Raw genomic sequence first — 27,699 nt, 5'->3', positions numbered from 1 at the left:
TTCTGTGTAGGTGGGGTATCTGGAACCGCGATTGGAAGGCACATTTTAAAACTATACCATAATGGTACTTGAAGCATGTCATAAACCAGCCCTCTCTTGGGCATTATCATTATTGGAATAAATAAAACTGCATTAGACTCAATCTTTCAGTTTGTTTCTATCACCTTCTTTAAAAAAAAAAAATAAAAAAAATCACAGAGGAAATAAAGACTATGGCAGCATCTAGAGACACAGCAGACCCCATCCTGACATCTGATTCTCTCCAGACAGAAGATCTAAATGGGTTTTAAAACCTATCTACATGAACCAAACCGATTACCAAGTTGAAATGCATAAAGTGAGAAACTGTGAACAAGAATCTGATCTAAAGCACCCCAAATAAATTATTAATTAAAATTGTAATTGCTTTTGTGGGTGTTTTCTGGAAATTAAACTACCCCATGAGGATCTTCAGCTTCTCAAGTTTTAATGGATGCTTTGCTAAGCAAGCAATACGTGTCTTCCTTACACTAAGCAGTTTTTGAGCTGAAGAAAAAATGCTCAACTTATTTAAGTGGCAACAAATTATGAAACTGCAAAACAACCATTCAAATGGCCTGTGTAACAATCAGAGAAAATGATTCATCTCTTTGTCTGTAATGCTTTATACTTGCAGTGTTTACCGTATATTTTCCAAATGCAAACACATACTATTCATCACTGGGATTGCTTACTGCAATTTTAGCTGGGGCTACTGGTGAATGTTTTCGGTTTCACACTGCTCAAAGACTGAAATATTTATCTTTCCTGAAGGAAAAAAGTATGACACCAAATGGCTGCATAAATTTTAATGCTGAAATTCAATTCAAAGAGGATTTTCGAGAAGTACAATTCCCAGAGAACGTTTTGAGCTTATTATTACAGGCAAAATTTTTTTTTTTTTTTTTTTCCAAGTGGGACAGTCAATCACCTTCCTCTTGGCTTAGCTTTATTAATTTCTTTTCACAAAGAAAGACAGTTCAGCAGAAGCAACATGAGAAGCACATCACAAGATACAAATGTATGCAGGGGCTTGGGAAACAAAAAGGAGATATCAGAGACAGAGACATGTTAGAACAAAATGAAAAGCAAGTAACTACAGTATTAGTTATTAGATTGGTTTTGCAAGACTGTCAACAGTGAATTCTCATGAACCTTTTTATTTTTTTCTGACATTTTATTTTCATGCACCTTTCAAGATACCTCATTACACCCGAAATATCTGAAGTGGTCTCACGGTGCATCTCACTGCTACCAAAAAATGAGAACTAAGTTCTGATTTGGTCAGTTAACGATGCCATAAGTGAAGCAGTTCCATAGCCTGCTTTGCCATTTCTGTTGTCAGAAGCCTTGAAGAAATCGCCTTTCTCTGAGAACACAGTAAAGAAAAGACTAAAAGGGCTCAGATTCTGGAATTACTCTGAGGAGAAGGGGTCAGCACTCAGGCACTAATCAAAGCAGCCTTAGCATTAATATAAACTACAAGAGACTGTCTTGCAAACTCAGCCCTAATCTTACAGCTGTATCAAACTAGAAAAGCATCTTTCTCTGCAAGGTATGTTTTTTACTCTTTTCTCATTGCCAAGATCTCAATGCTTCTCAATTACATCTGGTATAATTAGGTCCAACTAATGAACTTGTATCAGATTTAAACCTAGGACAGAATGACATCAGGATGCAACTGGCCCTTGAACACACCCATGATGGTGCTCTGCTCTAGTGTGGTCCGTGGATAATGCACTATTCTCCTTACAGGTATCAGGAATATCAAGTGCTGACTGATTTTTTTTTTGTTACATCAGATGTGCAATCCCTTTATGAAACAAAGGTACTATAGTATACCTCTAGTTTCCTGAGAAAATTTGTTAAAACTGAGATAAGAGTTGGCAGGTTAATTCAAACAGATCAGTACTAATTAAACATCTACTCCCCTGTCAATTATCAATAACCAGAGAATAAATTTCTCTTTCTGCTAGACCTTAGCATAAATACAGCATCTATCCATAAGCTTTAGATCACCAGCTCCCCCAACTCTAAATTATTTCCAGTTCAACACTGGAATATACCAAGTCCCACGCTTGAGATCAGGGTAACTTCTTGCTTCCTGCTTTTCCATTTGATAATGGATCACATCCCACTCAACTACTTGTCCTCCCCATTCACCATGACAAGCACGTGTATCGAATTTTCAAGGATGTGCATTTAATATAAAATTTCTCTGAAGTGAACTGGCACAAGCATACAGGTTAGCATATAAAATACAGTTAAGAGATGTCTTGAAGAATACCTTGATGGATAGAAACTTTTTGCAGTGGAGGATCAGAATGCTTCTGCCAAACACGGGATGCGGCATGTCAAAAGAGTCAGTGTCAAAGAGTTTGCTGGATAATACCAGCGTTAGTACTGCCTGCAAATAACCCCCTGAAATACTTCAGAAAGAAACTAGGGAAACCCCAAGACTATGCACAGCTACAGCCGTAAGGGTTTTATAGAAGATCCCCGCTTTTCTTTTCATGCTGTGAGACCCAGCAGGAATAGGAAAATGTTATTTATTCCTGCTACACTGCAAAGTGCAAAGTGATGAAGCCTTATATATCCACCATTTGCAAGATGAACTTATCATTGGGGGTTTTATGTAAAGAAGAAGAGTTTGGTGGAAAAAAAGGCAAGTGATCTGAAGCCTTTTTCAACCACACTTTAAGTAGCAAAGTGAACCAGGACACCAAGAGACAAGTGGCTGCGCAGCTACATTATTCCATCACTGAATTCAATGCTGGGCTCCAAACTTGTAACTAACTCTCTCGAGAGAAACTTTTAAATAACTCTCTTGAGACAATCAGGGACTGGAAAGTGGGTATCTTCATTTCCAATTCAGCCTAGATCCTCTGAAGGTAGCAAAAAAAGTGTACTCCAGAATGGACAATAGAACCGGGACTAATCTCTTTAATCATGCATAGAAAACGAAAAAGTATATTATCATATACTACTGTTAAAAAAAATAATAAAATTGTGTTAAATGCTACAGTGTAAAAGACAATGCATAGAACATGTTTGCTAGGAAGGCTAAATACCATGCTGGAGACAAATATGTGTTCTGAACCTCAGAGTAGCAGGAGTTGGTTTATTATTAGAGCTGGAAAACTAAACTTTAAAGAGTTCATCTCACAAGCCCCTCATGAATTCAAACAGCCTTTGTTATTGAGTACTGAGAGGTAAATATGTCAGAGAAGAGGTAAAAGCATTAAACACAACCATTCCTGTGTATACTTACAGTTTGAATTAAGAAGCCAATAAAACCCACAGGAGTGGTGTTTTTTTTTTTTTCTCCTTGCATATCTAAGAAATCCATTACTTATTTCCCTGGATTCTTCTTTAAGAGGATGAAATATTTCAGAGAGACACTGCCATACAGCTGTTAATTAAGAGATTTATCTTGGAAATAGGGGAGTAGCAGCAATTACTGCCAAAAACCTGTGGCTTGTAGCTCATCTGATACTTAAAATGTTCCCATTCAACTGAAGGAAATATGATTATCCTCCATGAAATCGCTAGCTAAAGATAATTAACAGCTCAAATTTAGATACCCAACTATAATTACATGTACTGCAGTAATATTTTATATAAAATATTGCAGGATAGCAAACAATTCTATTGGAATTCAATAATTTCTTCACTCTGAAATACATAAATCATTTACATTTTTCAAACAAATGAATAGCTTTTAAAATGTAAAAATCTTTTCATTTTTACAACTGACTAATTTCAATTATTTAGTGAAAAAGGGGAGGAGGAGCTAGTCGTCCTTTCACTCTAAAGACATCTATTTTCTAGTCTCCTTTTTCCTTTTTAGTGACACAGCAAGACACACCACAAATACTACATTTATTTAATTAGTGCTTCATCAAGCAAGTTTGGTGCAAGCATGAACTGCATAATCAGCTTTGATATCATCAGAGAAGGCAGCTCCTCGTGAGTAATACAACGGTAATGCACTATACAGTGACAAACAACACTGAGTGGAACAGTTAATTGTGGAGATAAGAGAAAATAAAATATTAACCAGTCAACAGCAAAGGTGCTACTTCTTTTAAGAACTGCAGTAGCAGTCCTTACCTGTCTGAGATGACAATTTACACCAAGGAGACTCCTAGTCTGACTGGCAGAGACTATAACTGTTTCAGAAAAGGAAAAAAAAAAAATGAAGAGATTTCTCTCTCCTTCCCCCAAAGCCAAGGAGTGGAGAAAATGAATTTAGGACTAATCTTGAGAACGCTTTCTGCCCAAATAAGCAGAGCTTAGCTAGGAGAATGGGACACATCCAAACAAATGCAGGCACTGGTATGTGAACCAGTTATCGAGATTGTCATTGCTAGAGATAAAAAGGCATTTCCAAAGAATGCCATATAACACTTTTTGGTACCAGAATCAAGGCCAGACCTGTGAATAGGCACATTCAAATTACACTCCTGCTCCTCATATTTAACTCCTACCCATTCCCTACCCTACTGCTAGAGCCATTCTCTGGATATAGTGAAACTCTTTTTCATTCAGACTCTAGCCTTCTTGCCATATTAATACCAGAAAATGATATACTGTTCTATTGCTTGATAACATAAACATCTTTAAAGCCTTTAGACTTTTTTGTTATTTACAGCAACTAGTAGTTCCTTTTTTTCTAGACAGGATCTTGCTGTATTCACCCACACAAACTTACTGATTTCAAAGAAGTAATGAAGGAAGACAGCCAGTGCAGAGAATATTTTCAGTTTGAAGGGACCTACAATGATCATTTATTCCAACTGCCTAATCACTTCAGGGCTGTCCAGAAGTTAAAGCATGTTATTAAGGGCATTGTCTAAATGCCTCTTGAACGCTGACAGGCTCAGGGCACTGACCACCTCTTTAGCAAGCCTGTTCCAGTGTTTGACCACCCTCCCAGTAAAGAAATGCTTCCTAATGTCCAGTCTAAACCTCCCCTGGCGCAGCTGTGGACCACTCCCAACGCGTCCTATCACTGGATATCAGGGAGAAGAGATCAGCAAAGAAGAGAGGCTAATACAATGAAGAATAAAATGGCTAATCATATCGTGGAATCATAGAATCGTTTAGGTTGGAAGGACCTTAAAGATCATTGAGTTCCAACCCCCCTGCTGTGTGCAGGGACATCCCCTACTAGACCTGGTTGCTCAAAGCCCCATCCAGCCTGGTCTTAAACCCCTCCAGGGATGGGGCAGCCACAGCTTCTCTGGGCAACCTGGGCCAGTGTCTCACCACCCTCACAGGAAAGAATTTCTTGCTGGCATCTAATCTAAATCTACCCTCCTTCAGTTTAAAAATGTCATGATAGAGAAGTTCTTGCATCACTGAGCAGTCCTCACCAGTTCACACTATATCTAATCCCGAGTGCCTGTGCGAATGTTACGATATTAAAAACATCTAGTCAAGCATTCTGATTTCTACTCTCTGATTAATTCCTTCAGTAAAATAATCCAAAGATTTTTTTCTTCCTCCCTTCTTCCCCACAAGAGAATTTTTTTAAAGAGATCTCCCATGTTATTATCCACCATCAGTTTCAACCACGAGTCCAACCTGCATTGCCTTCCAACATGATCAGAATCTTCCAACTTAATCATTTTCCAAAATTTTCTGGTTGTTTAAAGAGAACGTAGGAACCCCAAACAGAGAGACTTCCAAAACCATTGTCTTAGTTCAGATTGAAACAAGCAAAAACTACAAGTCTCAAGAGAAAATCACCAGATAAATCAGTTGATTGCAACAAAGAATTATTAGTTTTAAAAGTATTTTGCACAAACTTTTTTGTATAGGTTTTGTTAGTTAGAACACTGACTTCATAATTTGCTCAGTCCTCTGCAGAGGGAGGGAAAACCAAAATTACCTACTTATCTGTAATAGCTGGTGTTTTCTATGTAGAACTGACAGTAATAGCAAAATCCAAATGAGGCTTTCTGCAGATGTTCTGTACTTTTCTCTTTCTTGCATAAATAATACGCTTGATTTCCTGCATTTATCTCATAGCTTTTATCTCAAGAGACTTTTAATATCCCCTTGTTTTCAAGAGACCTAAATTAATGTTTTCAGAAATCTTTATGACTGAGATTTCTGCAATTGGAAAAATCAGTTAGCCACCTCTAAAGAAAGGTGCCTAGCGTTTTGAATTTATAATTCAATTTCAAGGGGTTTATTGATTATTTTTTAATTTTTTTTTTTTCTTACAGCAGAATTGTAATTGATACTCTTTGTCTTTACTGAAATAATTCTGGATTGACTCAGGGTTATTTATATTACAAGAACGTGTACTTATGTGAGTTAGCTCTATCACTCTTGCAGCTCCAAAGGGCTTTGAGTCAACCAGTACCACCTAGTAGAGGGGAAAACACACATCCCAACTCATGAAGGTGACCACCCTGTAGACAGATTTAAAGTCCCCATGGAAACAGAAAGGTTGGGTTTACTTCCAAGCAGCTCTAATCTAGGCAGAACGCTCTCATACATATTCTGGTTTATTCTTATCATGGGCACCAAGACCACACTGTCATCTGAAACACGGTGCTGTAGGAGGGGACTGTCATAACACTGTCTTCAACAGTGTATGCCTGATCAGAATAAAAATGCTGCCACAGAAAGTCTTACCCTTAGTCTCTACAAACATAGAAAATTACCCTATCAAGATTAAGAGCAAGGATTGCTTCTAGCAGTCACTCCTGATTGAACTTAATCAGTGTCTCACAGCTGATGGGACGGAGGCCAAATTCACAAATATCAGCTTCTAGTTCTCAAAACAGGAATTCTGACTAGACTTATGATTCTCCATTCTCCTCTTTGCAGAGAAGGATGAAGGCATATCCTTCACAAGACCAAGGTTTGACCTGAAATTAAAGTTAGAATAGAGGAAAGGAACATGTTTATGCAGTGAATACAATGAACGTGCAACCAAGCCATGGTTTGGCTTGGGCTATTTACCTGCTTCTCGCGTACAGTGCAGTAGCCAAGCTTCTCTTACCTTCCAAGTGCTGCCTGAAACAGCCCACTATTGAGTTCACCTACCTTAAAGAAAACTCCACACTGAAGGATATTTTACTAAGGAAGAGCTAACACCACACCTACTTTAGAAACATCTCTACATTTGGTTTGTTCTTACACAGAAATGCTACATAAAACCATATCGAATGTATTTCGGAGCATGATGTCAGCCCTATGCTGCAATGGCAAGGAATGGCAAATTTCAAGGAATCTCAGTATTTGCCAGTGGAGACTTCTTTCCTAAAGACGGTCAGAAATTGACTCTGAGTTGAGTTGATAGCCATCCATTTTCAAATTAGGCTTGAGCTTTCTGACCCATTTTGCTCCAGAGAAGAGCTGTCATTGCAGTTCACAGCTGAAAATTGATCTTTAGATCTCTAGTGTAACTCAAAGTCCTTTTAACTGAAAAGATCAGTCAGAAGAACAGTGGTCTTAGCTTTACATACAGCTAAAGTCTACAATATCACAATGAAGTCTTCTGCAGGCTGTTAAATCAAGCATATACCCTAACCTTAGCTTACTAATGTTACCTGAAAAGTTAAAGTTAGGCAAGAGAAAAGGGAGAATTAGACTGGAAGGTAATTAAGCTTCTTCCCTACACACCCAAAAGCAAACTGAATGCCTATAATAACCAAGAAACAGCAAGAGCTGATAGGAAAACTGGTTTATTGAAGCTAAGCTCAGAAATCTACTCATACTTCCAGGTCACTTTTTAACTTCATCTCCCCAGCACTTGAGGAAGAACCGTGCTGACTCACAGAGTCATTCTTTCTGTTCCTCATTAACGACCCAGGATTCAAGATGATTCCATGTTTTTGCCTACTCTCCTCTGAAGTCTCACTGTACTCTTATGTTTCCTGCATGATTTAGTCTCTAGGTTAGGAAAAGCAAAAAACAAACAAAAAGCCCCCCCCACCTCTCTGGTATCCTATGTGAACCACAAATTACAGTGGACTGCAAGTCAGCAAATCACAGTCCTGAGATCAAGAAAGCAACAGGCTTATCTGGTACAATTTCTGCTTTTTCGTGCAGTCCTTGGTATTGCTAAAAAATATGTTACCGTGAAGAATCACATTACTTTCAGCTTTTCTTCAAGAAGGTCTGCTGAATTTTGCTAGGCAGCAGAGAGATACAACACCACAGGCTTCTGTTCTTTTAGTCATTTTAATGAAAAAGGTTGGGTGCTGGTGAGAAACAAAGACCTCTTAACGCAGCATGGAAGCAAGCCTGTTGTTTGCAGAGAAACTGATGAAGAGATAAGGACATGCCCTTTCACCTTAAGTTTTGGTATATTCTCAGACAGATAAGTGGTAAGCATTGAAAAAAAAATGAATAGCATACTTGCTGGTTATAATTTTTCATAAAGAAAATAGGGTAAATAGCTACCTTTTTTATCCCAATAATATACATTATAGCTGCTTGATAAACTGGCATCTGAGCAAGTTTATACTCAAACTCTTGATAGCTTGTGGAAATTAATTGTTGATTCTTCCTAGAAAATGAGGGAGCACAGACCTTCAGCATTCACCTTCTCTATTATGGATAAGGGAACTCTCTCCTGAGTACTGCCAGTCCTGAACAAGATGGGATGCTTCGTAAGGGATGACATTGGTGACGCACATGGCCATCTTCCTCCTGCCACCTGCACTCAATGACAATCACCAAATGCAAATTACATTAGCTTCCCAATATAGTCCCTTTCATTCTGCTCTTTAGGAGCCTTAGTGAAGAGCAGTCCCAAGAAGCTAACACAAGAACTCCACTTCTGGGAAACACGTCAATGCTGGAGGGAAAGGTAAGCATATTCCTAATACCTGCAGGATGTGGGGGCTGACCTCACTCACAGAGGAAGAAAAGGTTACGCAGTGAAAAAAAGTCAGCTGGGATTCCTTCCTCCTGATTCAAAGACAGAGCTGAGGCATCTCTGTAGAAGAATCTTCCCTACGTACTCTTAAGCTTGTTACAACAGATCGGGCAATTACTGCCATCATTCGTTATGGAATCTGGTTACTTAACGTAGGAAATTACTACTCAGGATAGGTCTGAAAAATCTCATTTATTATGACAGCAGGAAAGGGTAGCCAATTACTTTTTTCCTATTGCTGTCTGTACTTCCTTTCTTAGAGACACTGCTCTTTCTCCAAACATAAGCACAGATGACCTCATACCCAGTACTCTTATAATGTATATATTAAAAGTAGGATATGCACAATGTTCATATATAACACGTTCCACTGGCATTGGTTATATAACAATATAACATGTTCCACTGGCAATTTTTTCTTAAAGCTATATTAAAATGCACAGTAGGTATTAACATCCTCATTCCTTGGTCACTGCTCCCATTAACCCTGCTTGCTTATTACTACTTTGATGTAGTAATGATCACTATTAAAAGATTAGAATTCTCCAGGCAATTCAATTCTGGCATTGATTTTGATCAGAACAAGACTATGCCCTGTGTTGGAAATGGATGTTTATTTTGATTTACAATGAGTTTATACCTGCAAAGGCTCATCCCAAATAATGAAACTGTGAAAAATCAATTCTTCATGATGTTCCAACCAGTCACAACCTTGCAATCTGGCCACTACTAACGTTAGTTACATTAGTAGTGACATATTGCTAACTAGGTTTTATTTGTATAAAAAGTGTAACTTATTAAAAAAATACAGTGAAAAGAACCGTTTCTTTTAAAAACATAAATTCCTCATAAAAACAGGGTCAACCAATGCATAAAAGTTGAGTATTTGCATATTATTTGCAATCTTGTCTATGAAGACTGTGAGGTGAGTGTATGCTATAGTTCAAAAGGTAGAGAAAATAAATTTTCTTCTGCGCTTCTAAAAGGCCATTACTCTCTCAAACATATCAAGACACCTTCATACATAAAGGAGGTAATTAAAAAACGTGATATAACAGCCGCTGTTACTGTCCCCACAACCAAATACTCTGATTACATACTTCATTTCAGATTTCTGATGAAATTCTCCAATTTCTTCAGCTGTATTCAACAGTAATCGCTGTAACTCTATTTCAGCCACGTTAACACTCACTCTGGAAGCTGTACAAATCAAATTGAGTTGTTACTACAAAATAATTTCTTCAAACCTTGACTTTTCCTTGAAAAAAGGAACCTCTGATATCAATAAAGATTTCTATTTAAAGAAAAAAAATAGTAAGAAAAACCAATGGCACAATTTAACCAAAAGTGAACTTTTCAAACAAATTTAAGTAACTAAATTGCAGCTACAAAGATAAAATCACACAACTATTTTATTTATTTTGCTGCTATAACAGCACTTTTATACAGAAAATGTTTTTTTTTTTTTAATTGATCAATCCAATTGTAAGTTTAATTATGTCTGCAGCTACTGGCTTATTCAATTGACTTTAATTTTTATCAAGTTTTTTTTCCAGTCATTCACTGTGAAATCCACTAGCAGCAATTGGGATCTTTCTATCTGAGATCAATAGCTGATGTGAACCTCCTGAACCTCCTGCAACATAGGGCACTGCAAAGTCCCCTTTTACTGGGGGAAGTAAAACGAGACCCTTCTCAGCGTTACCCAGTAAAAGGAGAAGAGACAACTGAATTACAGGAAATTGCATTTAAAGATAAGAAATAACATTTTCACTGTGAGAGTGGTCGAGCACTAGAAGAGGTTACCCTGTGAGGAAGGCTGTGGAACCTCCATACTCAGAAATGCAAAACTCAAAACTCAGCTGGACACCGTCCTGAGGAACCTGCTCTCACCGACCCCGCTTGAAGATTTCCAGAGGTACCTTCAGCCTAGAAATTACGTGAATCGAACTCTGAGTTGATACAAACCAGACTAGCAAGTGATTATTCATTTATTCATAGCAGATACCTACATGTGTGTCTTAAAATTGATGTATTGATGACAATCATGAGCTCCATCTGCCACTGACTACCGACACTAAGCGGTACAGGCTCCAAAGAGGTTAAATTAAACACTCACCAAGCTATTCTTTTCTCCTTCAGCACACAGGTACCAAAACCAGTTTCATGCAACTTCCTCAAATCTATGAGAGCATTCCCTTAGCTGAAAAACATAGTTTAAGTAGTTCTGACCAATTCAGAAATAACACATTTAAAAATAGTCAATAAATAAAGCTGACGCCACAACTCTGGGAATTGCAATCTGCTTGCAAATGTTTTGAGTAAAATAAGAGCCTAAAGGGAGTTATATCATGATGAATTAATCACTTCCTCTAAGAAAGCAAACAGGGTCAAGAATTTGGCATTTCATTCACACAGGATTTTTGGTGTTTCTAAATAAAATGTGTTGTGTTACTATTATTTACCCACATTTGCTTGTACAAGGACTTCACTACTACAGTCATGTCAGCATATAAGACATCTGACCGTCTAGGAATTTCAACACCTGGATAGTTCCACAAATTCCCAAAGAATTATCTCCCGAACTCCTTATTAGTGTACTTGATGAGAAAAACAAGAAAGTGTGCTACCAATGATATACACAAATACAGAAAATGAAGTTAACATGACAGCAGAAGAACAAATTATGCAGCAAATTATTGGAACACATACTAAACTGTAATGTTAAACTGTAGAGGAGAATCACACTGACATGATGAATTCAGAGCAATTTGAAATGAGGCACCAAGCTCAAAAATATCCAATTAGGTGGCTCAAGATTAGATCAAAGAGAGGTGTTTATCCTAGAGTGAACTCGCAAACTGTATAATAACCAGCCTGATTTTAAGCTCCAGGAAAATCCCACTATGTAAGATGCTTAGAATTAATATAAGAAAAGAACTTTTTTAATTTGTCAGGAAGAGTCTGTAAATAGCAATAAACTGATGTACTGTAAATGATACGAGAAGGCTTTTCCATCTTCAGTGTCTATGATTCTATGTGAGGATCTGAAAGACAAAGTCTGTTTTCAGACTAAATTCTCTTAAGATTTCAGCATACATGGCTTCCAAGGACAAACTTCCAAAAACAGATAGAGGACAGCAGATATTCCCAAACTTCATATGCAAACTCTGAACATTTTTTGCATATTAAGGGTTCAAGAGTTTAACTGAGCTCTACTCTTCAAACGAGGGAGGGGGGTGGGAGGGGGTGGTGGAACCCAAAACCAAACCACAATACTTGACAGAATTACTTTGTATTTGTGACATTACCAGGACCATAAAGTGAAAAGAGAATTTTCCCCTTTAGTTGCACAATTCTTTCAAAGAGGTACGGGCACAGAGAAGCTTCATGTTATTTTCACAAGCTTTAAATGGCATAAAATAATCAATGGATTATAGAGGCACATAAATACTAAATATGGGAAAAGGACCTACATTTTGGAAGCGTTTTGGTCAGAATAGCCACATGCAAACCTGGGGCTCCAGGGTCTTCCAACCGAAGGTCCAGGGACTTCGTTGATGTAGTAGAACATGCACTACTGGGTGAATTTCAATGGAGTCCTTGAAGGTTGGGTTGTGCTTGTGTAGATTCTGAACTCAAGCTGCTGTTATAAAAAGTTATCAAGAGAAGGAATTGTCTAACTTCAACAGCCTTTCCAGAAAGGGACAGCACAAGACAGTGCAAGGAGACAGCAGCCTTGAATGAGTTACGCCAACTCGAAGTACATTTTCAGCAGTCTCTGCGGGTACAGTTCTTCTGCTCCTCGTTCAGAGGGGGCAGTAACAACAACACTGTCTTCACGCGGGTCAACCTCCTTCTCCGATTTGGTACAAAATGCCCCAGTTGTTTCAGGCAGCTATAGTTTGCATCTATTTGCAAGTCATTCTTTGGCTTTACAAAATAGTTTGTGTTCCATCATTTTTTTTTCTTATTTGTATAACATGCACTCCTTGGCTCAGGGAGATGAAAGACTTGGTAATGTAAGCCAAGAAAAATCATCTGTGCTCTAATAAGGATAACACACTCTCCTTCAGGGCACAAGCTGGCTCTCAAAGTGGAAGACAGGTAGTTCACATTTTTATTGAGTACGCAAGGTCAGGTCAGGCCATCTGGGGGTGTCAGCACTGTCACTCCTGTTATACATCCCTGCTCTACATTCTTAGAGCGCAACTTTCACAGCACCACAGACTTCTTGTTAAAGGCCTCATTTTGCATGGATGAGGTTTTAGATCCTAGTATAACAAAGCTTTTGACTGACAGCCTGTCCAAAGAATGCTCTGAGAAACACTGTTTTGAAGCTGAAAACAGCTCCTGACTGAAGCTTCTAACCTCTCTTTAGGAGCTGCCTGGCAGCTTTTACTTCTGATTTATTTTCTTCATGTGAAGTAGAAAATATGAAACTGTAGTGGGCTACTTGTAACTATCATTCCAACAGAGGTACCATAGTTTATATCAGCTCTCATCCTCCCAACTCACGTTTCTGCAGCCATGAAAACAGAAAAAAAACCCCACAAACAGTAACAGAAACTAAAAACCTTTTCTTGGTGTTGACTCTCAAATTCCACAACAAACAGAGAAAGGATGACAGAAATCTGAAGAATGGAACACCATTTTACCTAGCAGCGATCTTACACTGAAGAAAGGGAGAAAGAAGCCAAGAAAAAATCTTGGACTGACTTTATGGAAGGAAAATTTGCAATTACCTATATGTAAAGAAGGCAGGAAGAACAGCTTTTTAAAACTGAGATAAGAGAATAATTTTTCACAGGGAGTGGGAGGTAGAGGAGGAATAGTTCATACATTACACAAAACAAAATACTGTAAATGTAGAACTATAGCAAAATTTCTGAACGTGAATTATTATATCTTCAACATCCTCATTGCTTCATAGGTCCAGGAAGGTCGTATAATGGTGTGTTTACCATAATAAACTTTGTTTTTCACTCTTCAATCTAGTGAGGGATGAAGTAACTAAATAAACTAAATTTATTATCACAACTATAAAACATTCTTGGCAAAATAACACTGACAATCCTGGTTATCAAAACAATTTTACTACACAGAAGGAGCAGAGGTTAGCATTGTGAGATTATAAAATAAAAATAGTTTCTTTCTCCATTATGAGACTAAAATATGTATGGGTTTTAAGGCTTCAAAACACAGCCTTGTCAGAGACTTGGATATTATAACATCAGGCTTCAAACAGCTAAGTACTTCAAGCAGCTGCAGAATTGCCTCACTCAAGCATACACTTACCAACAGATAAAAATAACTGCACATATATCTTTTCATTCTTATCACATTGTAATAAAAGGCTTTGTGGTGGGAAATAGAGTCAACTCAGCCGCCTACGTCAGTGAAGGAGAAAGCTGCTCCTGTAATTTTGATCTAAATACACGGGGCCATCATTCCACTCCAACTGAATTCTGTGTGAGCTGCAGTAATGTAACTCAGTGCTTACAAAACCGGTACCAGTTAAAAGTAAAACCCCAGTATGCATTGTATGGCTGCCCCACTGGCACAGGGACAAAGCACTTCACTGGGAGACAAGCAGTCTTGGTAAGAGAACTCGGATGCCTGCCAGAGTTAAGTAGAGCCCGCTACACATACAGTGTCTAGTCTGCATAAAAACAAAACACACATTGGGTGACTTCTACAGCTCACACTTTGCAGCCCCGGAGTAAACTGTTGCATTTTCGTAGAGGATAGTGACCAACTATAACACTTGGTGGAGGCTAATCTGTAAATTCTAATATTTCAGTGTAAATGTACTTATTTTAAGCCTTTGTTATACATTGATGAAATACTTAACCAAAAGGATTGCAATTAAGTGTGACAACCAGCTCTGAGGAGAGACTACGAATAGCAATAAATACCATTTGTTCTAAACGGCACACAGTAATATTCTGCTATTGTTTCTTTAATGTAATTAAACCTTATAAACAAAAGTTGAGACAGGTAAGTTGGTTTACTGTTTAGAACTATAAAGCTTCCAACAAATCCACAAACATCTGCTACTCCCATATCTGCTTCTGGGACTCAAACAAGAAAAAGGGAGCAAAATCAGCTCCGAATTTCATTTGTCTTGTTACCCAACTTGTTTGCAATATATACTTCTGCACAATTAGACACTCTGAAGTTATTACTTTAAAAGAAGATCAGAAAAACGAATTCCAGAGATATGACTTACTGGTATTCAACTGGCAGTTCTCGAAACAGAACAGCACAAGGCAACAAAAAATACTGGCAACGAAAACCAAAAAAGCTCACAGCAATCAGGTTATTTTACAGATGAAAAGAAGTTTTATGAAATACCCGACATAAAACACTCCAGAAAGCAGCTCCTCAAGACAGAGAAAGGAACCTTTGTAAACATCCGAGTTAATTAGTTGTATTAAATCAGACATACAAGTTTTCATAAAGCCACCTAAACATCTGTCAGGATACAGCATTAGCTAGGAGTAACTGATCAAACCATCAGCCCTAGATTGAACTCAAAGCCAAATGGAATGACAGGTGACTGTGCTGTCTGAGGAGCAGACAAGAAACTGGAGTAATGCAAACTGTGCCCAACTTACCTCTGTTTCCTGCCCACTCTATATAAGATACTACTGATACCCCTGCTCCCCCATTACATGCTACCCCTGTGCCGTCACACTGACAAGAGTCAGGACATTCCACCTATTCTCCTCTGCTTGCCTGAGCTGGTAACAGAGCTACCATTTACTCCTGCCTGTGCCCTTGCAATGCAGTCCAGCGGCAGCAGACATCTGAACATGGAAATATAAGAATCCCCCAGAATAAAGGCCCACACAGACAATGATCCCTTCCTTCAGCCACAGCAGGCAGTGGGTGCTGCCAAAAGAGTAAGAAAACAGGGAATAAAAGACTCATCCTTCTACTGGCATATTACCATAGCTTCTAGTGCTATAAGGTCTTCTCAAACCTGACTTTGCACCCAGTTCATTAGTATGGACAGCACCCAAATGATGCAGCATGATCACTGTGTGTTCCTTCCTACCCTTTCCATCTTCAATCATACAACCTACCACGAAAAAAAAGTACCTTAAGTAATGGACATTTGGTTTTTTTCTAATGAAACCTTTAAAGATAAAAGCTGTTGAACTGTCTTTGTGACTTGAACTTTGGTTTAATACATCTTGTACTTGAAAGATCTCAACTAAATCTTGTCAAAACTGTGCAGTTCAAATGTGCCCTGTCACATTTCCTATTTCAATGGAATATAACAAAATAAATATTTACTATATGGACAAAGGTTACACACAGAGGTCTGCATTAGGGAACAGATACCCCCTCAGAACTACACTGTTTTCTTTAACCTTGAATAGTTCTTCAGTCTACCAATGGCTCTCAGTGAAATCAGGTGGTTCTCAAGACAAGTGAGGGTCACAGGCTCACAACTTTATGTCCAGAAGGAATCTTCTGGCAGCGGTGACCTAAGACAGAATTGCAGGACCCTCCAACAAAAATAAGGTTCATGACCTAACAAAAAAAAGAGCACTTTTGAAAAATAGATAAGACAGCTTTTTATAAAAGTGGAACTGCATTTAAATGAACTTACAGGAAGAGTGGATACTCGGAAAGCTCTTTCTGCCTTCAGACACCAGATCTGGATCACCTGTGCAGTGCATTTCAGAGTTCATTACTCCATCTGGAAAGCAGCGGTAAAAGAAATCGGGACGCGGTCTACAAAAAACACCATGAATATTAAAAATATAAAAGCTGTAGTAACAAATAAACCTCAAAGTGATTATTACATTTACTGCTTAGTACATACAGAGTTCATTCCCTTCTGCCTTAACACAGCAACAGAAATGTTTTTCTTTTCTTGAATAATCAATTCAAGGTCATTTTTTTTTTGCAGGGAGGTTCTCTCAGGGAAGCTTCCAGTGCAGTGTGGCAGCAGGAGATGTCTCTGAAAAGGAACATGCAGGGCTGCTCTTGCCTACAGCAATCAATCTCGCACAGCACTTCCAGCGACAGAGCAAAGTAACCCAGCAACCCCAGAAAGTTGCACAAGTTTTGCCGACACACCAAGCCGAGAACAGGACTACAACTTAGACTACAAGGTTGGCACCAAAACCACCACCAAATTCTAATGCCAGCCTTGATGCTGACTCTCCAACTCCATTGAACAAACCTCCGAGTTCTTTACACCCTGCTCTGAGCTGAATGATAGCACGTAGGTTTGACTGGTGTGATACTGATCCTGAGCTCATAAACCTCGTAGAGAAGCAAAGCCAGCTACCACAGGTTCAGAGACAAGCTGACAGAGCAACTAGTTGGCTTGAAGTGCAGGCAAAATGAGCTCATGTCTGCCTGGAGAAGAGGGCACAGACATTCTTAACTATATTTCAAAAGTTCTCTTAAAATAAAAGTGCCGAGTACCATTATTGTCAGGGCATCAGTAGTGTAGCAGAGGGGGTTCATCAGAAACCAAGCACAAAGATAGCTTCCTCAAAACAGGTTAGGTTGAACAACAAACACAGCATTGGACTCTATTAATAGAGTACGGATTCAAGTAAAATGTATTTTTTTCAGCTGAAATTATTTAAAATTTTGATAAAGAGCCAAAAACACTTAAAAAATTTATTTTCCAGAGAGTTTTGTTTACTCACCTTTTTCTGAGCCCTTCATTGAAATTTATGCTTCCCTGAAATGGCCTACCTAGGACTCGTTTTATCGCTTAGCTCCAAGGTTTGTTCTGCCATGGACCCTGACATTACCTGGAAATACCACATTCAGTAATATGCTTCACACAAAATGCAGGCACTGGGTTATCTAGAGACTCAACTGATTCCTATTTAATCAGACTGGTGGCACTGGCATCTAAACTCCCACAGCTGTGACTCTTCTGTGTTGCCAATTTAATGAACTGATTTCAGCTCACACCTTTCCTTTCAAACTCCTCATTTGTCTGGATCCACCAGCTGGTCAGACAAATAATAAATCATAAGATTCCAACCACAGTTGGATGTCAGATAATGAAGTTGTACAACACCTGCACCAGGGAAAGGACAGCTTCCCATGGGCCCATTCTAATTCAATGTGCTTTGGAGCAGCAGCTATCTTTTTATTAAGATGTATTGTATTTGTCAATCTGTCTTCATTTCTCTTAACAGTTAAAGCTATCATTTATAACATGACAAGACTTACCTTCCCACTATTAATTTAATAGTATTTGTGCAGACGCCATTCAGAGCTAGAGCCAAGGAAACAGCTACAAAACAGAATGAACAAACAGAACAATAATAACCTAAATACCAAGCCAAAAATTGCAGCATTACAGCATTTGATTTAGAGACTGAAACCTGAATGATCTTTGCAGCCTACTGTTTCTCGTATTACCCAGACTAAGGACAGACCCCAGAGCATCACAACAATCCCATGACTTACTTTCTTCTGCTTTTACTCTTGAGAAATCTTATTTCCATATGCAAAGCCAGTTTTCCTATCATGACATTTGCACAGGCATAACTCATCAGATGGAAACAATTATTAAGGAAGCAAGTACTGTGTTTATCAGTTTTGCAATTTATTAGATGAAAATCTTATGCTCTTTGGGTCAAGGAGATTTTCTGTATGGACCTATACCTAAAATAGGTCTATACAGGCACGTGTGTGTGTGTGTGTCTTTATGTATGTATGTGTATGTATGATGCAATTAAACAGTCTACTTTCAGGCTAAATAACTGCCTTTTGGCTAAAACTAGAACTGGGCGATTTTTTAATTTTTCTGCCAAAAGGATGTGGATGTTTTGACTAAAAATCTTGACATCTCCCCCTTAGATTTGATCCCAGGATTAACCATTTTTTCCTAAAAAAATTGCAGTAATAAACAGGAACTGTCACACTAGGCATGTGTGAATCATCGTTTTTATGCACACCAAGTCCCTAGACTTTTCAAAGAACCTCATCTAAAGCCTGTGGAGATCTCTGCCTTGATTTCAGTGGCACTCGGATCCAGTGCATACACTCCTTTTAGATTAAAACTGATTTAATATTGCAGTCTACACCGTGGCTCCCTGTTACAACATAAGAGCCACTGAATTTTGTTTCCTGTCAGAAAAAAAACCAAACAGCTATCAGGCAAATCTCTGATTTCCAGCAGAACAGTTACAGTAATATAACTCTTGATTATGACAGCTACATGAGCTATTTTCTCATTGGACTGCTGCCCCAGATGCTGCACTTCGGCAGCACTCATCATGTCTCCATAAAATCTTTGCCTAAGGATATTATAGATCATAAAAATGTGTGTGTTATAGGATCTATTTTTCTTTAGCTTAAAAAAAAAAAAAGGGGGGGAGGTCCTCCATCAAAGCAAAACCAAGGGTTTTCTCAGACTATAGCAATAGCTGCCAGCAAAAATAAGAGAACAAGTCAATCCTAGAGACACTGATATTGTTCAAAAAAGTTTTCCACTTTCAACAGCTATGACCACAGTGACCACTCAATCACACACTCTCTTTTTCCTCTCAACTGTTTTCTCTCAGTTATTTATGGTGATTGCGTGGTGAACTGAAATTTTCCACAGTGCCAAATGCATATGACCAGTAATGTCACAGCCCTACATTCCCCTTTTTAAGAAATGGGACCTGTAGAGATATCTGCTTTCTGACCAATGCGGCAAAGTTTACTTTTTTCGTTGAGCTTTGCCTTGACTGTTCATTGCATACCTGAGTGAACCATGCTTTCACTGCCGCATGTTCCTTACAATGGCAATCCAAGTATCAAATGTCAGTGGGGATGGAAGGTGATAAACAAATTGCTCTTGCTCTCATTTATTTCCCTTTAGGAAAGATTCATACTGCCTACCTAAAGTCATAGAATCTAGTCAGTAGAGAGATGTAGGCACTGAATCACCTTTATATTAATTGCTATGGGGGCAAAACATTTTCACATCCTTTTAACCGCTGATCTCTTCTACATATGATGCCTAAAGAAATTCAACTTTTGGGGGACTTCCTGATCATTCCTAATGACCATTATATGCCAGATCTCAGCAAATCAGTAAAGCTCCTCCACCGTTAATAAATCTTCACATCAGCTTCACATCACCAGACACATTAACATATTGAAGCATATTAATGTACAGCACACTTGAACATAATTAAGCCACAAGAAGTTCCACACTTATGGCATTCACTGAACAGGTATACCCTGCAGAACAGAACATCAAGGCTGGGGTTTCCTTAAAGTCTGGGTATCAAGGAGAATTCTGGGGAAACTGGCAAGTTTTCTCCTGGACGTTATAGAGGGAATCATAACAGAAGGCAAGAACAGCAGAAAAAATTAATGTCTCTTTAGAACAAAAAAGTGAGAAATTAATCCAAAGCCCCTTTCCTTCTTAAACAACAGAAAGTGAAATTCAGAACTGTGACTGTATGCATTTTATGAATCAGAGGTACTTCTACTGAATGGATTTCTCAGTAAAATATCACCGTAAGACATTTCAGAGCTTGCTACAAATGACTGGCAGCAACCAAAACAAAACTAAGATCTTTTCACACTTTTGTTAAAGCAACTGGAAAAAGACCAAGCCATGGGCACCCAGCCTTGTCTAAAAAAAAATTTTCAAAGGCAGATACATAGTGCCATTTATATCCTACCTAGCTAGGGCAAGGCCAAGTATCTGTTTGACCCTGTGATCTAAGGGCCAACAAATTAAAGTGTAAATTAACCAGTAAAACAGAATTTCAGAATTGGGCATATTTCAAACATTTCAAACATACTGCTAACAAAAACATTTGCAGTTCTTAATGCTTCAAAGAATCCTCTGCCAGTGAAAGCACTTCAGTCAGTTTTTGTCTCTGGCAATATCTACGTAAAGAGGATCTGAGCATATATCACTAAAAGATTTCAGAAGACAGGCGCAACCAGAATTAGCTGGAACAGTTTTAGACGTACCATCCCCATTGTCTATCTGCTCCTCTGCTCAAAGCTGCTGCCTACAACCGTAATGTGACTTCACCCATAGCACAGCCACAGCAGTTCACAGCCCAGGATTAAGTGCACATCTAACTCCACTGGCAGTTTAAGATGAAACATCAGCTTGTGATTAGAAAAGCTGAGCCATGAGCAGGGATTTTGCAATGGGGCACAGTAAACTCCGGGCGAAGGTCAGAGAAGACAATGAGAGGAGTTACTTCCTACAGTAAGCAGCTGAATCTCACAAGACTTTCCAGTCAAACTCTTAATTGAGAATAGCTGCAGGTATAAATAAGAGGTAAGTAATAGATTGGCTGTGACAGAAAAATATACATCTGAACGGTTTCTTGTCTTGTCTCTGTTGACTGAATTCTGGCCCTTTCTAGCTAGATTGTGAAATTAAGGCACAGATTTTAGAAACATACATAAACACAAAGGCTTTTGTGAGATGGCTTGCAACTAAAACGGCACTGAAAACTACTGCAATGGGCTGAAATGGAGACAGGTTTTCTTCAAGGCTTAGACCAATTGTAATTGGAATCAATCTCTGAGAGCTATCACACATTTTCCATCTTGAAGTATGACATACGTTACCTAAGAAAGCCTCTTTAATTTCAGTCTTGTCTGTTCGCCGGATTATTTTCACCACAAAAATGACTGCGAGTGGCGTAAGGAATGAAATTGCCTGTAAGAGATAACAAATATCATGTGTGAGAGCATCAATTCCTTTTCAGTCCAGCTGATTAATAATTAGTTCCAGTTAGCTCCATTTAAACTGGAAGGCTGAATGATCTTTATCAAACTCCTGACCTTAACCAAAGTGGGATGATTTGTCTTTGCAACTACAGGGCAACGAATACATTAAAACTGTAATATAACTGCGGGTTATAATTGATTTGTAATTGCCTGGAGCTGCATTTAAAATTTCAGCTTCATAAATGAAAAAGCAACAGTCTATAAATCCCACCAAATTCATGCACTGATCCAGACAGATCATATACACTTTTTCCACTCTAAGCATTGTTCAGAAGGCAGCCCATCCAGGCTCTGCTCTCAGTGAGACCCTATTAAGCATGAAAGACTCCAGCACTGACTTCCTAACATTTTAAAATGCTCTTTATTTTACTTTTTTTTTCTTCTTAATTGTCATTCTGGGATGCATTGAGAAGATCGTGTCTTTACGATTCCTTCATTTACAAGTGTTTGGATGTGGATGCCACTGCTTGATTTTGTTCAAAACCAGAAAAAGACCACCTGAACATCTACAAGTTTCTCACTGGTTAAGCAGAGCCACATTCCTTTACTGTCAGGGCTTGTAGGGCAGGATTCCTCCTACAAGGAACCTGAAATGGCATCTGCACCTGGATGCACACACTTGATTTCCACGAACAGCATCTCCTTATCATGGAGCAATTTGGACTGTGGTTGATGATTCACTGTAAACGTGCCAGTTCTCCCAAAAGCACCCTGCAGTGTCCTGTATAGTGCAATCTGTCCTCCCAGAGCAGGTAGTTATTGTCTTTCTCCACAGAGACATATCAGTCTCTCCCAAGCAAAATACCAGGGAGTTTTTCATTAGTAACTTGCCATGGAAACTATGGTTTTGTTCCCAACTGGTCCTTCCATCATCCTTTCTGTCTCAGACATTCAATTGCGGAGGTAAAAGGCAACTTGTAGGCGAGGCAGTCCATTTATGCTTCTTGCTGGTTCCAGTCTAAGTTAACCAATTCAATCCTGTAATATACAAACCTCTCCACAACCATATTTGTTCAAAACCAAATCAAGGTCTTTCAAAAGTATTTATTCTCTTGAAGAAAAGTGAAAATGACCCGTTTAATTTAAACAAGGTGAAAATTAACTGTATATGGCTTAAAAAAGCATACCAGGGCATAAGTAAGATTATGCTGTCTTTATTGAGGCTGAACAGTGCCTTACTACTTAAACAGTCCCACTGAAATAAAAAAACAGAGGCAGGACAGACATGTTATGTCCAAAAAAAGTGTGACTCCTTTTTATAATACAGGTTAATGCCAGTCCTCATTTTATGCTTTTAGAATACCTGAGAAGGCAACAACATGAAAATACACTGTATTTCTTGTTTTAGTAGAGCATCTTGGACCAGATTCCCCTCACCTGCATTTGCAAAATATTACCTAACACAATGAGTCTCACAGATTAAAACACAGTCTGGAGTCTGCTCCCCTTTTTCACATTTAGAAAGGCAGGCACCAGGTTTTGTGCAAAAAGATGCACCATTTCCACTTAAAACTCCCTCCTGTCTCCAGCAGGCGAGATTCAAGTTAGGATGCCAGTGCCATGTTACTGCTCCAGAAATGTTCACTTCTCTCTGTCCTCAGCAATAGTTTAATTTCTGCTTTCAGAGACAGAGAGTGAAATAAAAAAAAAAAAAAAAAAAAAAAATGGTTAAAGCAAAATCTAAACTTATTAGTTTCATTCTAAAAAGTAAGGATTGCTACCAGAAAAGAAGAATGATATCTACATTCCGTTGTTGAAGAACATGTAGAAATATAGCCAGGCTGACAGGCTTATAGTGATGGTTTGATGGAGTCAGAAATCTTTTGAACAAGCAGGAACAGCAGAAAATATCAATAAAGAGGAGAATTCAAGTGGCAGCTTGTTCCAAGCCACTTCACAATCAGTCTTCAGAAATCTGGTAAAACTATGGATTTCCTCATATTTCACAAGCATATGGATTTTTGAGAGAGATGAAGAACTCTCTGCGTTCGCAGTACATCGCTGTTCCTTACACAAAAGCATTAACTGGAAGGTGTTTTTTACTCTGCGGCAAAATGCATGCATAAAGTTTGGCTTTCTAAAGGCTCCTTTTTCTTTATTTTGCAAAAAGATTCTGTATGTCTCATATCCAGAACAGATTTGGCAACAGTCTAACGAGCAACACTCTCCTCAGATACATCTCAGCGATGTTTTCTTTTCCAGCAGTGAAATATTCCAACACTGCCTTGCTTTTGTGAAACATGGACAAAAATCTCTCTCATTCATTATTCATCCTGGCAAGCCAGAGATATACTAAAATTATAGTGACTCCCACATATTTCCATGCATTCAAGAGAAGTTGCCAGTACCTTACACTTTGCAAGACAAGGAATATCTACTGATAGAGAGACAAAAGGAGGCTCAGGCCTTTCCGGTCCTGGTGGCTTGATTGCTGCCCACACAGAATCACAAAATCACAGAATGATATGGGGTTGGAAGGGACCTCTGGAGATCATCTAGTCCAACCCCCCCTGCCAAAAGAGGTCCACCTACAGGTTCGTAGGTTGCACAGGAACGTGTCCAAGTGAGTTTTGAATGTCTCCAGAGAAGGAGACTCCACCACCTCCCTGGGCAGCCTCCTCCAGGGCTCTGCCACCCTCAAAGTAAAGTTCCTCCTCATGTTCAGATGGAACTTCCTATGTTCAAGTTTGTGCCCATTTCCTCTTGTCCTGTCACTGGGCACCACTGAAAAAAGACTGGCCCCATCCTCCTGAGACCCACCCTTTAAGTGTTTATAGGCATTGATCAGACGCCCCCTCAGTCTTCTCCTCTCCAGACTAAAAAGACCCAAGTCCCTCAGCCTTCCACCATAAGAGAGATGTTCCAGTCCCCTCATCATCTTTGTAGCCCTTTGCTGTACCCTCTCCAGCAGTTCCCTGTACTTCCTGAACTGAGGAGCCCAGAACTGCACAGAGTATTCCAGATGCGACCCCACCAGGGCAGAGTAGAGGGGGAGGATGACCTCTCTCGACCTGCTGGTCACATTCTTCTTGATGCACCCCAGGAGGCCATTGGCCTTCTTGGCCACAAGGGCACATTGCTGGATCATGGGCATCCTGTTGTCCACCAGGACTCCCAGGTCTTTTTTATTCAGAGCTGCTCTCCAGCAGGTCAGCCCCAACCTGTCCTGGTGCAGGGGGTAATTCCTCCCGAGGTGCAGTACCTTACACTTGCCTTTGTTTAATTTCATCAGGTCCCTCTCTGCCCAACTCTCCAGCCTGACAGAGGTCAGCTTTGTCCAATTTGGATCTGGATTTGAAGTATTCACAACATTTCTCTTGAATTCAAAGCTCTCAGCATATAAAATAATCCAGCAGTTCATAAACTCTTAAGAGATTGCTTTCTGGTCAGCCATTGCCATGTTTCAGTATCAGAGTACAACTCTAGTGGCAAGAAATTCTTTACATAAGGAAAGATTGCGATCAATGCTAGCGATGAATTTTTCTTCTTTTTAAAGAAATAAGTAAAACATTTAGAAATTATCTATGCGTCTTCATTTAAGAAGCTGTTCAGTGAATTACTGAGTTGTCAATGGTCTGAGCCAAAAAGAGAACACAGACAATACAAACATTACTGACTCAGAGCTGCCTGGAAGTTCCACTTGCATAAAGTTATACCAAAAGCTGGCTCTGTGGGAAGTGGTTAACAGGGAAATCCACTACACTGACACCCCAGAATTGTGGTTCCCCATGGATACTGCCTGGAGAACAGAGAAAGGACCAATGATTATCCCAAATGGTTTCAAAAACAGTTTCATCACTGCAGCAAACCCCAGTACAACGATTCATTATTGGTCCTTCAACTTTTCAGTTATGAACACAGATCAGATAAACCATGTAGCAAGGTAATGCTCAGTGTAAGGAAAACTGGAAGAATTAATGTCCGTTTTCCCAGGACAATTAATGTTTGGGGTTTTAATTTAATGGTTTGTGGAGTTTTTTGTTTTTACACAGCTGTTTTCCATTTCAGGAACATCATATCACCTGTCCAAGCTGAAAAAGTATTTAATAGAGCTTCTTAATGCAATACAAACAATACATTGTTGAATTTAAACCCAAGCCTTCATCCTGTCTTAGAATGCTGGGATATATTGTCGCCTTGTAAATAAGAAGCATCTTCAAGTTGTTCCTTACTTAATTAAAAATTTTCTGTAACCAAAGGCCTGAGCCACTAAAAAAAAAAAAAGAAAAAAAGAAAAACACTGAAGGCAAATGACAAGGCTGATTTGCACTTATTCTGAATTCAAGCCTTAATCCGGAAAAGTAAAAACCTGGCTGCACTGAAGACACAGGAAAAGTTGCTTTGATGTAAGAGTACTCGGACTTGATCTCGTCTGCCATGCCCATTCCTGCAAAATTTCAACTTTGATGAAGCTTTTGCAAAGACTGACCTGCTTGTGTTAATTGTCTGAACTATACTCATAATTTCTTAGCATTTCTGTAGTGTCTATCTTACTGTACTCATATATGTAGATTATTACTATTGTTAATTATTGCTAATGAAGGTTATCAAAATGATGGATTTTGATAACCAGACAAACCATCAAAATCAGACAGCCAGTCTGCATGTCAACATGAGCTGTACTGGGGAGAGACACAAGAACAGTGACAGCAGAGCAGCTCTATAATATATTTAGTATACTTGTCAGCAGAAGATAAACAAAGATTTTTGTCTACACGAGGAAAAAAAAAAATAATTATTTGGAGGCAAATATCTCAGTGCTTAAGAAGCCTAAAACAAATAGGATTTAAAAATTTAAGCACTTAACCTAACAAGAGCATGGCAAGGTTATGTCAGGTCACCCAACCGGCTAATTCAAAAAGTTTCTCTAATCATTTCTCTAGCATCTCTCTACATTAACACTAGCTTAAATCTTAAACTGTAAAATCAACATTCATATATTGCGTCACCAGGTAATGCTGCTTTTTTAGAAACTCCCCATGATTTCCTACATTTTGCCATTTTGGACATCTTTGGCTTAGAAAACAATTGTCATTAGAATTAAAGGAACATCCTATACTCTTGAAAGGTTTCTTACTGCTTATCAAATGAAAGTGTACTTAGTTTACAGCCATCAATGACTAATAATCCTTTACTACTTACAAACATAAGACGTGTAGGTATGTTGTCCGATTGCACCAAAGGATTTTTATACAGCCAGATCTCCTCTGGCTGGATAACCCGCTGGAATGGATCCAAAAATTCTGTAAATCTGAAAATAAAAATTAAAGATACAATTTTTTCACAATTTGAAATTGTGACCAAAAACCTCAGAAGAGTACTGCTGATTTAAAAGTTCCCCCAAAGTTAATTATGGTATATCATGCGCAAGTTATCCTTATAATACATTGCTATTCTACCTCAGTGCTTTTTAGTAATACAACCTACATAAATATACGCTTAGGAAAATGATTTTTAAAAGTCTATATTCTACAACTTTATAAACTTTCCGTAAACTTTACTGTGGAGAACAAATTGCCATTTTATTTTTGTGGGAAAAGTGTGCAAAGAATATTCGGAATTAGAAGAGTCACATGTGTTTTACACTGAAGAAATTATATACCACATAACGAATACAAAATGTGTCTTTCAAACGTCAAGATCCAGACTTTGAGGTATGACGGTTGTATTTGCAGGATCACAAAGCAGGGAGAAAGAAGCAGCCCCGGCAATTCCTTCTACTAATAGAACTGGTAACTTTAGAGAACATCTCCAAAAGAGACTCCTGAAACAGGATGGCCTCACAGAAACACATTTTTTCTTTTTTCAGGTTCCCAGTATTTTGATTTGGCTGTCAAACCTAAGAAAATCTAGCTTTACCAGAAATGTCTCATTCTGTTTTAATTTCATTCTCGTATCATTTAGCTCTCTTAAAACAAGCAAACAAACCGAGCTACAACCAACCAACCAAAACAAAAAAACCCACAGTTTTGTAGTAACGTTATTTTGAAATGAAGAGCATCGAAATAAAATGTTGAGGTTACAAA

General features: G+C 38.6%; 1 protein-coding gene across 2 annotated transcripts in view; it reads right to left on the bottom strand.

The window, feature by feature from the left end:
• Positions 1–27,699, bottom strand: part of PLPP4 (phospholipid phosphatase 4) — a 52,601-nt gene that overhangs the window by 6,618 nt on the left and 18,284 nt on the right. For both annotated transcript variants that reach the window (XM_074158991.1, XM_074158992.1), the window contains exons 2-5: positions 26,816–26,924; positions 21,512–21,602; positions 18,143–18,206; positions 16,548–16,672 (exon numbers count right to left, since the gene is read on the bottom strand). In XM_074158991.1, the coding sequence (XP_074015092.1) occupies positions 16,548–16,672; positions 18,143–18,206; positions 21,512–21,602; positions 26,816–26,924 (389 nt within the window). The remainder of the gene's footprint in view (positions 1–16,547; positions 16,673–18,142; positions 18,207–21,511; positions 21,603–26,815; positions 26,925–27,699) is intronic.

Source organism: Numenius arquata, chromosome 15 (genome assembly GCF_964106895.1).
Source record: "Numenius arquata chromosome 15, bNumArq3.hap1.1, whole genome shotgun sequence".
NCBI classification, from domain to species: Eukaryota; Metazoa; Chordata; class Aves; order Charadriiformes; family Scolopacidae; genus Numenius; species Numenius arquata.
This window is presented reverse-complemented; position numbering and strand designations above follow the sequence as displayed.